This window comes from Ascidiella aspersa, chromosome 5 (genome assembly GCF_963924565.1).
Source record: "Ascidiella aspersa chromosome 5, kaAscAspe10.2, whole genome shotgun sequence".
Taxonomy (NCBI): Eukaryota; Metazoa; Chordata; class Ascidiacea; order Phlebobranchia; family Ascidiidae; genus Ascidiella; species Ascidiella aspersa.
In genome coordinates this window covers 3276924-3289478 of record NC_139451.1, presented here as the reverse complement: position 1 = coordinate 3289478, position 12555 = coordinate 3276924, and the positions used below count along the sequence as shown (strand labels likewise).

Genomic DNA, 12555 nt, shown 5'->3' with positions numbered 1-12555 from the left:
GCGTCACATGTGGACTGGGTGGCGCAAGACGCAAAACATAACGAATGAGAACAAACCTTTAATATCAAAAAATGAATTGATTAGAAAAAAATGGCTTAAAATTGAGGTTGTAGAATATTCTAGCAAGCAATGCGTAATGGATAGATTAATTATAAGTGCTAAATTGTGCCTGGTTGTTACATATTGTATAAAGTTAGTTAATATATGAATAATATGGTCAGACGACACGAATAAATGAAAATAATCTTTAGCACCTTTCGATACGCGCTTGGTCACCATCGGTAAAAACGACTGCGCTATATCATCACAGTTGTTAAACGTTTTCATTGAAAGTTAGTTTTATGTATGCACGTGTTCATATAGTTCAAGTATGACCGACATGGTTTTTGCTCTTTACACTATAGTTTTATATGAATAAAACAGTTAGTCGAAGCATCACAAACAACTGGAAAAAGCAACATGGTTGCCCTTATCATTTCCCTTGTATTTGGCCTCCTAACTTTAACCCTTGTGATCGTGGCTGCTGCGACCCCAGGTTGGCTAAAAAGCGGGGTTGGAATCTTCATTGACTGCATCTCGATTTCTGGTGAACTTACAGGCTGCACGGTAGTTTTAGGTGAGTTGTGCATTTTCATTAGATTTAAGTTTATCAGGTTGATAATTGAGTTGACTGGGACTTTAAATGAGTTGACTGGACTTGTTATTAAATCGAAAAGAGTTGGCTTGGACAAAATGACTTGTTTACAACCAGGGAGTCGAACCGTTTGACTTTTCCGGTTCCGGTTCAAGGATTTTTTCGGAATCCGGTTCAGTTTCGGTTCGGAGCAATTCAAAAGATCCGGTTCAGTTTCGGTTCGACTAATTTTATTTTAAAAACCGGTTTATAAAGTTCCGGTTCGGATGCAATTTGAGATGAAAATGTGTGTCAATAAATGTAAAGTTACGTGACGTAAACAAGCAGCTCGTTATTGAAATATAATATGACAAATAAAAAACTCAATGTTTTGTTTAATCAGTATTAATTGTTTTTACAAAATATCGAACATGCCATAACTTGACTCTGTAAAATACAGGTTGTGACGTCATGCTGTAGTGAACTGTTTTTTGACAGTTTCGGGGTCGGTTAAGGTCCAGTTTCTTTCAAATTATTCGGTTCAGTTCCGGTTAGGCTCCATATTCTTAAAACGGTTCCGGTTCGGGAAAATTTGAACCAAATCCGGTTTATAAAGTTTCGGTTCGGTTCTGGTCCGACTTCCTGTTTACAACACTGTTTTAAACAACCTCTTCAACTTCAAAACAGCTATATTACAGTTGTTAAACACATATTCTGTATGTGTATCTCTACAAGGATGATTGTATATTGGTCGTATTTAAAGTTATCAGTTTTACAAGTAAAACCTTTACTAAACTTCTTCACCAGGAGGGAAAGAAATTTACGATATTGGTTGCCAAAGTTTCCAATTTACCCAACACTGTCTTTAATCAACTTCTTCCCTCAAACAGGTAATGAGCTATTCAGTTTGATCACGGCCATCCTGTGCATCGTGAGTGCGACTTTCGCCGTGGCTGGGCTCATTATGATGATCGTATTCGTGACAAGGTTCGTGAGAAGACAAGGGATGACTGCTGCCACACTGTTCCTTATTTCAGGTGAGCATTTCTTATTACGATAAAGATGTCCAGTTTTTCAAGGCTTGGTTGTAGCCTATATAAGTATGTAAACAATAAATCTCTGCTAGGGTTACAAAAGTAGCCTATAATAGTTTCAAAAGATGTGCTACTTTTATCACTGTAGTACCATTTTTATTACGGTATTTCTATTTTTATTACTGTTTAAGTCTATTACTTCATTGCTGTTTTTACTGTACTTCTATTTCTATTGCTGTATTGCAAGACTTACGATTTTAAGTAGTCTATATGAGCTCATATAGAAGAGGCATTTTGTGAACCTTTCGAATCAATCTTTTCCATGTTCAATAGATGGTCAACTTAAAAGTTGTTTACAATAATGTCAAAATGGTTCTTCTGAAAAATATTTTTAATCTACCAAATGATACCTAGTTCTGTATGGGCTTTGATGCTTAAAATACGTCTAACTACAAACTGTAGCGAATATCTTACGATTTGTTCGAAACTTTTAAAAAATGCTACCTACTTCTGTATGGGCTTTGATACTCGTACTACTGTAAGTCATACTACTACCTTCAATCATAATCTTAGGATTTTTCTGAAGCGTTCACAAAATGCTACCTACTTCTGTATGGGCTTTTATATTCGTACTAAAAACAAATCTACAAGGATAATAAATATATATGATTCCACAGCTTTGTGTGCAATTGTTGCCGGTTCGGTGTACCTTGGTGGCACTATTGACCAAACAACAGCCCAGGGGGGTGCAAATGAGTTCTACTACAGTTTCTACTTGTGCTGGTGTGCTGGGTTCACTGGTATCATAGCTGCCATTCTCGGCTATGTGGCCAGCACCAAGGGAAATGAGGTCTAGCTTTTTTGAAGCAGGTTTTAAAGCTGAATATCGCTGGTTTTATGTTATGTTATGAGTGTATATAGTCTTTGTAGCTAAATAATGAATCTCAAAACAAAAAGGTCGAGTTTGGCATCATCTTTATAAGGTACGTTTCGATAGGCCTACGTACTTACCATCTTTCAGCTAATATTTGCTTTTTATCAAGATCATGTCGATTTGCTTGAGAGTTTTGACTTAGAGATTTATTATCAAGCTACATTACAGATCCGAGCCTATTGTACCTTATCGTCTTTTGTAATTGCGTTGCAATTTTTAGGCCACGAATGTCCCTTAATTTCCTTGCATTATGCCGAGTTTGTCATTTAGCTTTCAATTTTAGCTTGTATAGTAAGATTGAGTTTAAAGTCAGGTTACATTCCGAATTGGAAACCGTTCCGACAATTTATCGAAATGTATACTCTTTCAAAAATTTGTAAACCTGTAAAATATTCAATCTTATTTGATGGTTGGTTTTGTGTTATACGAAATTCCAAAAACTAGTGGCGTTTTTGACAAAGTCTTGTTCTCTGACCTAATGAAATGGATTGAAACGATTTAAAACTGACTTACAAAAATGCGTTTTTATTTGCTAAATTATATTGTAAATATTTAGCGTTTTTGCGCTGCACTTATTCAGCACATTTGCAGATAGCGCAAATTACATTACAATTACATCCTGAACGTCATTTCCCTTGTGTAGAGTATTTCGCCGTTTTGTCTAGCTTCGCATACATTTTTATATGTAGCTGGCAATATGGCGCCTGTAGATACATATTGTTGATTTTTATTGTTTGTACAAATTCTCCTTTGTAATCGCAATATTAAGAAACGCCTTCTGATAATACGCTTCGAACTATGCAAAATCCCTGTTGTACAAATGTTTTCATGTATGTACTTAGCGTGGTAATAAACTCTTTAAACGGATCTTTGTGTGTTTGTCGTAAAAGTTTTTTATTGTTTCTATATTTTTAGAATATTATTTTTTGTTGATTTAAGTTCAATCAGGGTGTTGATTCTTTACGACCAGAAAACGGCCCTTTTTCAACAATTTTCTTTTCTGTAAAGCATTTAAAACGCAGCCGGGGATTGCAATGTTCGCGCAATTGAAAACATGAACTATAACTTTGAATACGCAAAAGTAGCGTTATAATGACTTAAGTCAACAACTTATTTAAGTATTTTTACTTAACTGTTTTTAAATGACTTTACCTAAGTATTTTCGATAAATGACTTAATTGACTTCGTTATATCGCGTTTTTTATTTTTCATAGTTAAGTTACAGCTATGGTTTATCATTAATTTTAATGACAAGTACTTGACTAAAAACCGACTTGTTCTAATTATTACTTGACTGGGACTTGTTTATGGATATTGATAATGAATAAAAAGATATTCGAAACGTTTGAATTGCTACTTAGTTCTGTATGGGCTTTAATATCCTACCACCCATGTTATACATCGCACATATTTCGAGTCCCGAGTCCAGACTCCGACGCCCTGGTAAGTTCAACAGCAAACTTTTGAAATACGTTTTTACAGACTTTACATTTGGTGTGCTTAGATATACGATCGCTTTGGTGCACTCGCGAGTGAGCGAAGTTGTGTGCTTGCTGACTTGACTGTTTCTGGTGTTTAATTCCCAATGATGTTTACATTAGCAGTGCTGGTAGTTTGCTACAAAATAACAGTGCTATGAACCCCTTGCTTTAAAATTAGTATAAATCAAATATAAATATGTTCAAAATTTCAATGATTAAATTTTGATGAACAATTGTGTGGTAAACTGGTATTTTGCGTATCGGTATTTCGCTAGCTGCCCTAAGGCGCAGTAATGGGTGGTTTACGATGGAATGATCGTTGCATTCTGCGCCCTATATAACCGTGCGTGTTATTCGTTCTTTAATTCATGAGTAATAAACTTTCTGTTAATACAGCATGTATTTTGCGAGATGTACATTAATGAATAATATTTTTACTTTTTTAACATGACACTTTAATCTTGGAAAGCATCTGTTTAGAATGATATTACAGCCCATATAGGTCAAGTCAAGTCATTTTTCAGATGAACAGCATCCCTATTTTTTTTTGATAAAACAACGATAATTGGGTTGTATACTCTTTCCTAAAAGCAAAATAGACATGGTTGGTTTAGAGTCGTTTATTTAACAACACACGCATTTTACCATTTTACCCTTGTGTAGCATTCAGGTCGACGTTTTGCATTTAATGATTGGTTTTGTGCAGGGCTGCGGAGTCGAAGTCGGACTCGGGACTCGAGTAAGCCACGTAAGACTACCAGTGTCCCGAGTCCGACATGCGCATGCGCAGTTCCAAATTTTAAAACTGATATTGCCACCAACTGTAAATCGTAAAAGTGTAATATTTTCCAACCCTGTATTGCGAGTAGATTAATTATATGACAGCATTATGGGTTTTTTATTCTCACTAGGGACTCGGACTTGGGTTATTTTTAACCGACTATCAGCCCTTGGTTGGTGTAGCTTCACCTTTCGTGCAAAACAACTTGGTATGGATTCGGCGAGAAAACAAATGAATTGATGCCGTCGTTCAACGGGGGGAGAATACTTTCCACTGGGGTTATACTGAAGTTGCGAACCACGTCCACAAGGAAAATGAACAGCTCTGTTCTGGCGAGGTTTTTGCCGAAGCAAGAACGAGGTCCGATTGAGAAAGGGATTATTTTCTTGGAGGGCACGAATTGGCCGTTTTCATCAAGATGACGGTACGGGTCGAAGTCTTGGGGACGCGGCCAGATCGTTTCGTCGTTGTGAATGGCCCACAAGTTCGCTATTACCTTAAAAATAATGGAGTTTAATAAAAGTTATTTCTAAATGAAAGTACTTATAACTTATCATCATCAAGTCATTTTAAATTTTAGGGGGTGGAGTCATAATTAGGGGAAGTCAAATCAAAATCAAGTCCTGGTCATACAATTAAATATTATGCTATTAAAATTGGTAAACTCGTGGATTATATGAGCAACAATTCAACTAAATAAATAACAAAACGAAACATTTAGCAAGAAAATTGATGCGCAAAAAAACACAAATAACCCAATTTGTCTAATGAAATTGTTTTATTTCAACCCCATTAATTTGTTTTAAATTTAAGTCAAGTCAGGTCATTTGAAAACAGTGACTTAAGTGCACTTAAGTTAAATTCAAGTCATTTGTCCGAAAGAATTAAGTCAAAGTCAAGTCATTTTGCGAAAAAGACCTAAGTCAAAGTCAAGTCATTTGTCCAAAAGACTTTAGTCAAGTCAATCAAAAAACAGTGACTTAAGTGCACTTAACTCAACTTAAGTAATCAACTTAAGTCATTACCAGGCTGATGCCTACCGAGGTGTTAGCAGGAATAAAGAAGTCCCCAACTTTAGTGTCTTCTTTGGACAAATGGTCTAAGCCTAGAGGTGTGATGGTGAAGTAGCGTTGTGCTTCTTGCATGAACGCGCATGTAAATGGAAGGCATTCTCTGCATTCCATCGTAATCGCCTCTTTTCTTCCTAACAATAAAAAAAACTTAATACAGAAGTGCCTTATTTCTTGGGGCTTGCGACACCCTTCGTAAGATATAAACATAAGTGCACTTAAGTCACGGTTTTCAAATGACTTGACTTAACTTAAGTGTTTTGAGCAAAATGACCTTTCTTGGCTTAAGTTTTTTGGACAAATGACTTGACTTGGACTAAAGGCATGGAATCAAATAACTTGGTATTAAAATCGTTTTTCATTACAATTTATCTCAAGTTTTTCACATTAATTTTTTTAGTTGAATTGTTGCTTATCATGGGACGAGTTTACCAATTTTAATGACTTGGACAGAGAGTTGACCTGTTATTTTTGCAAAAGACTTGACTTGGACTTAAGTTATTTCAAAATGATTGTTTACAATAGTGACTAATTTTTGGGGCCTGCGACACACTTCGTAAGACGTAAATAGTTCGCGGTTAGATACAAAAATAAAATTTTCGCTAAGTGGTTGTAAACAAGTCATTTTGAAAGAACTTAAGTTCCAGTCGTGATTACTTTCTTTCCTTTGTGATAACATATCGCAATGTGATAAAATAAGACCTAGGAATTTACTGAGAAATACTCACATATATGGGTTCAACAGAAAGCTGCTTTTCTCAAGCTGCTTTTTAATAATGTACGACATAGGCCTAATAATTAATTTAGGTAAATTCAATTACTTTTTCCCAAAAATTAAGTAAAGTCACTGAAACTAAGTGTACTTTACTCAAGTAATTAACTTAGCATTCGTCACTAACATTTTTCTCATAAACTCGTAAAATTACCGATGGATTTGTCAATCTCCTGTGCTATGATTTTCTGGTATTCGGGATAATGCAGGAGCGTTAGGATCATCCAACTAAGAGAAGCACTTGAAGTATCGGCCCCAGCTACCATCAGATCACGGAGCGTGTAAGCAAGTTGAACGTCCTGTAAAAATCCAATCATAAGCTACTATAGTTTAACCCAGACTTGGAAAACTAGATAAATCTAGCTTCCTAATTTAATGAATTAGAGCAAAATTCCTATAATTCTTATTATATTCTAAGTTGTGAAAAGGTAATTCGTCCAATGTAATTTTTAGTAAACTCTGGTATTCATGAATTCGATAATTCTAATCTAAATTGAGGATAACTGAAATGCTCTAATTTTCTAATCTAATTTATTACAGTCAAAACTGCAGCCTTACAGTACACTTTTGTGGTATTTATGTGTTCTAATAACTTAAGACAAGGGACAAATGACTTGACTTGGACTTAAGTCATTGATCCAAAAGACTTGGGTTAAAGTTTCATATAACATTTTACTCCAAAATTATGGTATCTTTGCACGTAAAACGACCTTTCATGGTCAATGCACCGATTGCGGAGCACTGATCTGCGCAACAAACTGGGATTCTATAAACTCCTATACTTTAAGTCTTCGACTACTCGCCGTGAAACTCTTGTGAACTGGTTCTTTGCCGAACCTCTGTTCGTATACATAAGCGTCCACGTAATCCTTCATGTCGTTCTCGTCGAACCGCCTTTGGTGATCTTCTATCTCTCTCTTCATGTGGTCTGCATTTCAAGCAAAACACAACTGGTCAAGAAATGGGTTTCAATGAACGCTAGCCAACCTTCGCTAATACAAAAAAAAGCTTAAATCAAGCCTTCTCAACACGTTGAAATGTGTGTAAATGAAGAGTTATTCAAAACGTTCAATATGCTGTCTACTTGTGTATGGGCTTAGATATTCCTACTACAACTCAAAACAAGTCCTAGTCAATCATTTGTAGAACAACTTAAGTCCAAGTCAAGTCTTTTCGAATAGTAAGTCAAGTCTCAATCAAGCCATAATTAGAGCAAGTCAATTCCAAGTCAGGTTCTTGTCATAAAAAACTCTTTGCGGTCAAACGGTCAAAGGTCACTGAGCACATGGTGCCTTGACATTGAAGTTGTCCTTACGGCTGTTGGTGTCACTACCTTTCAGCGGTAGTATCTCGCCTCAATATTAGTTGCAAGTGTAGGGCAACTGTTTAATTTATACTGATGCTGTTTCTGTTTTAAAACATTGTTATGTAGTAAGATAATCAGGTGGGATCATAGAACGACAAATTGTATTGAATTCTCGACAATCTTTCGCACAACCGTGCTTCATCAGGTCAAAGTAGAAATGAAAGACATTCATTGAAATAAAAATGAAAGACTTGTACGAGCATTATAATTTTAATTCGTGCATTTTAATCGTTTTCCGTTATATATTGACCTCTTGAAGCCAGTAGTTTGAAAGTTTGTCGAGAATTCAATACAATTTGTCTTTATATATTGCACCTGATTATACTACTACATAACAATGTTTTTAAAACAGAAAGATATTTAAAATTAGACAAACACGGCCATTTACAAAGATTTTTTGTAGTGCTATTAATAAATTTTTGCGCACTAACAAGACTTCAGTATCAAATCGAATGCATTAGTTTTCAATAACAAGAAATACCTGCAATAGCCTCAAACCGTTCTTCAAATCGCCTGAAGGCTCCAGAAAACGGTGGGACAAACCGCAGACGGTCAAAGAGCATAACAACTAGCAAAACCTCGACGTAATGACCAGGGTCTGTAAACCTGATAAAAACATGTGAAATACTCTCAGCCAAGGTTGGAAGATAAAGAGGGTGGAAATCGACTTGAAGTGGACTAGCTTTAATATGACTTGACAGACACTTGACCTGTTATTTGACTTGTTATTAATACTTTACTTGGGCTTAAGATATTTCACGATTGACCTGAGTGGGGCTTTTCAAAATGACTTTTTTTTTTTTTTTTTTTGGAAAAGAGGTTGATAACCCGTCTAATGGCTAAAAGACATTATGTAACAAATCTTCACATTATAAGCCTGTGTTTATACACTGGGTATGTGAATACAATTTTTAAAACTCGGGTAATTTGTTTTACCCGTATACTTAAGGCATTGCAATACATTTACCGGTATAGCGAACCCAATAATGGCGGACCCTGTTGTACACGAATAAAATAAGAACGTTACAAAACTGTAAAATATCGTACAGTTCTCTGGTTTTCTGCAGCATGTCGTGTTCTGCGTCTTCAAATCGGAATCGTTTGCCAACGACCATATTCGAAATCACGTTTGACGTTGCCTTGTAAATAGTGTCCTAAGAAATAGACTGTTAAAACGCGCACACAAACAGCTGAATACTCTAGCAAAGCTAGCAAATAAGGTCGGACACTATCAAAAAATATTATAAGATATATATATATATGTCAAAGGAATTGTCAGTATATCTATCTGCTGTTATTGATCAGGAATTAAGGTCGACATTTATCTTGTTGATCGTGCCCTAATAAATGAACACGTACAAACGAATAACTCTGTGCACTTTAAATTGTGTAGCAAAGCTAGTAATTCAGGTCAGACACTGTTAAAACATCTTATAAGAGATATATGTATATGTTTTGCCAGCAAGGGCAGCGTCCGTTATCCTTTTCAAATAGATTTTTTGAAATATATATATAATATATTTTAAGATATTTTAATAGCTTCGTAAGTGGATTCAGCAGTTACTTATCAGGAATTGACGTCGATATTTATCTTGGAAGGATCAAGGCGATTTGTAATATCATATATTCAGTGCAACGTACACAAATAATATTTACACATGCCCGTTATTGGCTCGAAAACCCAAATTGTAAGTCCGACAAATGACTTTCTTTGAAAGTGTTCAAAAACTAAAAAAAAAACTTAAAAGTTTAAAAATTCGAGTGAAACCACGATAAGACATTTTTTAAAGGAATGTATCTTGCGCCTATAATCTCATCATCAGTTCCTGTAAGTAAATTAAAATACGTATATTTAGCAAAGTAATAAAAAAAAAAACATGAAAATAAAAAAAGAAAGTTTTTAATCCTTTATTATTTTCTTATTACGTTTTATTATTGATTTTAAACGTTTATTTATTATTGATTTAATGAAAATCAGATGAAAGTCTTACGACTGAAGAAAACCTTTTGTCGTGACACCATATAATTACCTATTACTCAGTTCTGTATGGGCTACAATCTCTAGCCATTATGCTCCAAAATTATTCTACCTTTACTATAGTTAACAACAAAGGCTATTTTTCAACCATAAGATTGTCAGCTGATTGTCGTTAACTCAGTAATAGATAAAATAAAAAAAACACTATATTCACCTTAAAACTAAAAGGTTGTCGTGTCTTTGATTTTAGAAATGCCACCAGTTTTTGCGACTCGTCGTAGACTATTTTGTCGAGAGACATGCGACCAACACCGATTCTGTAAAATATAGGGGAACACACAATAAGACCTAAAAAGCAAAAATACCAAAAGACGAAAAATCTATGAAACCATAGTATTAAGACCAATTACTAAATACAGCTAAACACATAAAACTGAACATATCCACGACAGATTAATAACTAAATCGCCTGAGGCATCCCTGTCGGAACAAGGCCTAAATGGCCAAAATAACGCCTGAAACTGTACGGGTGGGTATGAGACAATCTGAGGCAATCAGAGGCCATCAGCCGTTTTGGTTTCGACGTTTGGACGCCCTAGTTTGATTGGCGCCATTAGAACACCGCTGTTTTGGCACCGGGTTTTGCCCTGTTTGGGTTTATTGTTCGTTAATTGGTTGGGTTAGAAAATGTGTTAGGTACGACATTGTTAGAGGAGTTAGTGATGTAGTTAGATGTGGTATAGGCCTGATTCTAGGCACTGAAGTCTTGTCCGACGGGTTTAGAACTTTCGAATTAGACGGTATTATGACTATTAGGTATTAGTCGTATTTTGGTCTTATTCCGAACAGTGTTTTATTCCGACGTTGATGTTGTTCTTAATTCGGTCTTAAGCCTGAAGTCCCAGTATAGGTAGCCAAAACGTCGGTTAAAATAAATAATCACCGAAAGAGCTTCGTTTTACTGCTACTTACCCTTGCAGCACTTTCAAACCGAACTTTTTTTGCGCTTTATGCTCGTCGTCGTACAGATTCATCACCATTCCCCCGTAACCACTCCGGCTGCAGTAAACCTCGTTTAATGCACGCTCGGAGAACTTCGCACCCTGTCGGACGAACACCTGCAATGATATTGATAAGATTTTTTGTTTAAAATCTCTAAGAAAAAAAATGTTTAAAAAGCAAAATAAAGCGTAGTTTAACTTATACTGGTCGCAGTTTCTATTTAATTTCTTTAAAAGATATAACAAACAATTCCTTTTTTTAAGTTAAAAAAAAAAAATCAAACGTAGCTATACTGGTTGTAATTTTTATTTAAATTATTTTAAATATTCAAGCAAAAAATTACAAAATTACAAAATGTTACAAAATTTAAAACAAAACCAAAAAAAACGTATTTTATTTAAATTTTTAAAAGCAATTATTAAATATGAATATAAAATCTTTAGAATCCATTCACCGCTGCATAAAGACAATACAAAAACTTACCTGGTGTGCCGTTTCGTAGCTATTTAGCATCACAACTGGACGATAGCCGAACTGAACCGACATAATGGGGCCGTAGGTGTTTCCCCATCTCTTTATGGTTTTGTGGGGATGCTTTCCGAGGAAAGGCAGACAGCCGAGCAGAGGAAACCCAACCGGGCCGTCGGGAAATTGAGGGTGGATTTTGCGTTTCCACCAAAAGTATATTATAGCAGAGCAAACCAGTAGAAGTACCCAAGTGTTAAGCATACTAAAATTAAATGGCCCAAGCCCTGAATTACACAAAAATGACGGGAAATAAATTCATTTCAAAATGACTTGTACCAGATTTAAATGGGCAAATTTGCCCCATTGTTAGAAATTGCCCCTAAGGCGGAAATATGATAAGCGGGTGGAAAAACTACTCTTACAATAAATGTAATTATTTTTCACTAACTCGTATTATGTTACTCATACAATACACTCTATTATTCTACTCGTATATTAAAAACTCTCATTATGTTACTTGTAAAGTAACTCTTAATATTCTACGCGAAGATTAATTATTAACATGCTACTCGTCCATTAACTCTTTCGAGGGGATTTCCGTTTTCACCAAAAGTATATTACAGCAGAGCAGACCAGGAGAATTACTCAATTGTTAAGCATACTTAAATTAAGTGGACTAAAACATAAGTAAAATCGACGGATAAAAAAAATCCAGCCAAGTGATTCACGCTGTTTTATTTGCGCTTAAAACGTAAATATTTGGATTCAATTGCCTAAATCGGACATCCAAGCGTTTGAATCTGTGGCTCCTTTAAATCGGAATTAAGTCGCCTCAGTAACTCGAAAAAACATATTAAAACATGGTAGAGCACATAACAGCTATTTTTAAACCTGACTCTAATGTTAAGTATCTTTACAGGGCCGTGACTTTTAAAGATAGTGTGTTACGATATAAAATGTTTTGCATAATTTGTATAAAAACTTCTAGTCAAGTAATTTTACCGAAACGACTTAAGTTTAGTCATTACAAGACTACGATTGGGGGCAGGCTATATT

General features: G+C 35.3%; 2 protein-coding genes across 2 annotated transcripts; one reads left to right on the top strand and one right to left on the bottom strand.

Annotated features, from left to right (window-relative positions):
- Positions 1 to 459: 459 nt before the first annotated feature.
- LOC146141501 (uncharacterized) lies at positions 460 to 2503 on the top strand. The gene is made up of 3 exons (XM_083390394.1): positions 460 to 616; positions 1504 to 1650; positions 2325 to 2503. The coding sequence occupies exons 1-3, from the start codon at positions 460 to 462 to the stop codon at positions 2501 to 2503; spliced, it is 483 nt and encodes a 160-aa protein (XP_083246520.1).
- A 2524-nt stretch (positions 2504 to 5027) lies between these two features.
- Positions 5028 to 11760, bottom strand: LOC146141500 (cytochrome P450 2D26-like). Its single transcript, XM_083390152.1, has 9 exons — positions 11515 to 11760; positions 11002 to 11147; positions 10244 to 10346; positions 9099 to 9205; positions 8533 to 8657; positions 7468 to 7613; positions 6840 to 6984; positions 5884 to 6047; positions 5028 to 5339 (listed from the first exon to the last, which is right to left on the bottom strand). The coding sequence occupies exons 1-9, from the start codon at positions 11758 to 11760 to the stop codon at positions 5028 to 5030; spliced, it is 1494 nt and encodes a 497-aa protein (XP_083246278.1).
- Positions 11761 to 12555: the final 795 nt, after the last annotated feature.

Coding starts and splice junctions, on each gene's coding strand:
- LOC146141501 (XM_083390394.1), top strand. CDS start 460: ATGGTTGCCCTTATCATTTCCCTTGTATTTGGCCTCCTAACTTTAACC. Junction 617..1,503: donor AGGCTGCACGGTAGTTTTAG/GTGAGTTGTGCA, acceptor TCCCTCAAACAG/GTAATGAGCTATTCAGTTTG. Junction 1,651..2,324: donor CACACTGTTCCTTATTTCAG/GTGAGCATTTCT, acceptor ATGATTCCACAG/CTTTGTGTGCAATTGTTGCC.
- LOC146141500 (XM_083390152.1), bottom strand. CDS start 11,760: ATGCTTAACACTTGGGTACTTCTACTGGTTTGCTCTGCTATAATATAC. Junction 10,347..11,001: donor GGTTTGAAAGTGCTGCAAGG/GTAAGTAGCAGT, acceptor TATATTTTACAG/AATCGGTGTTGGTCGCATGT. Junction 8,658..9,098: donor CTGCAGAAAACCAGAGAACT/GTACGATATTTT, acceptor TGTTTTTATCAG/GTTTACAGACCCTGGTCATT.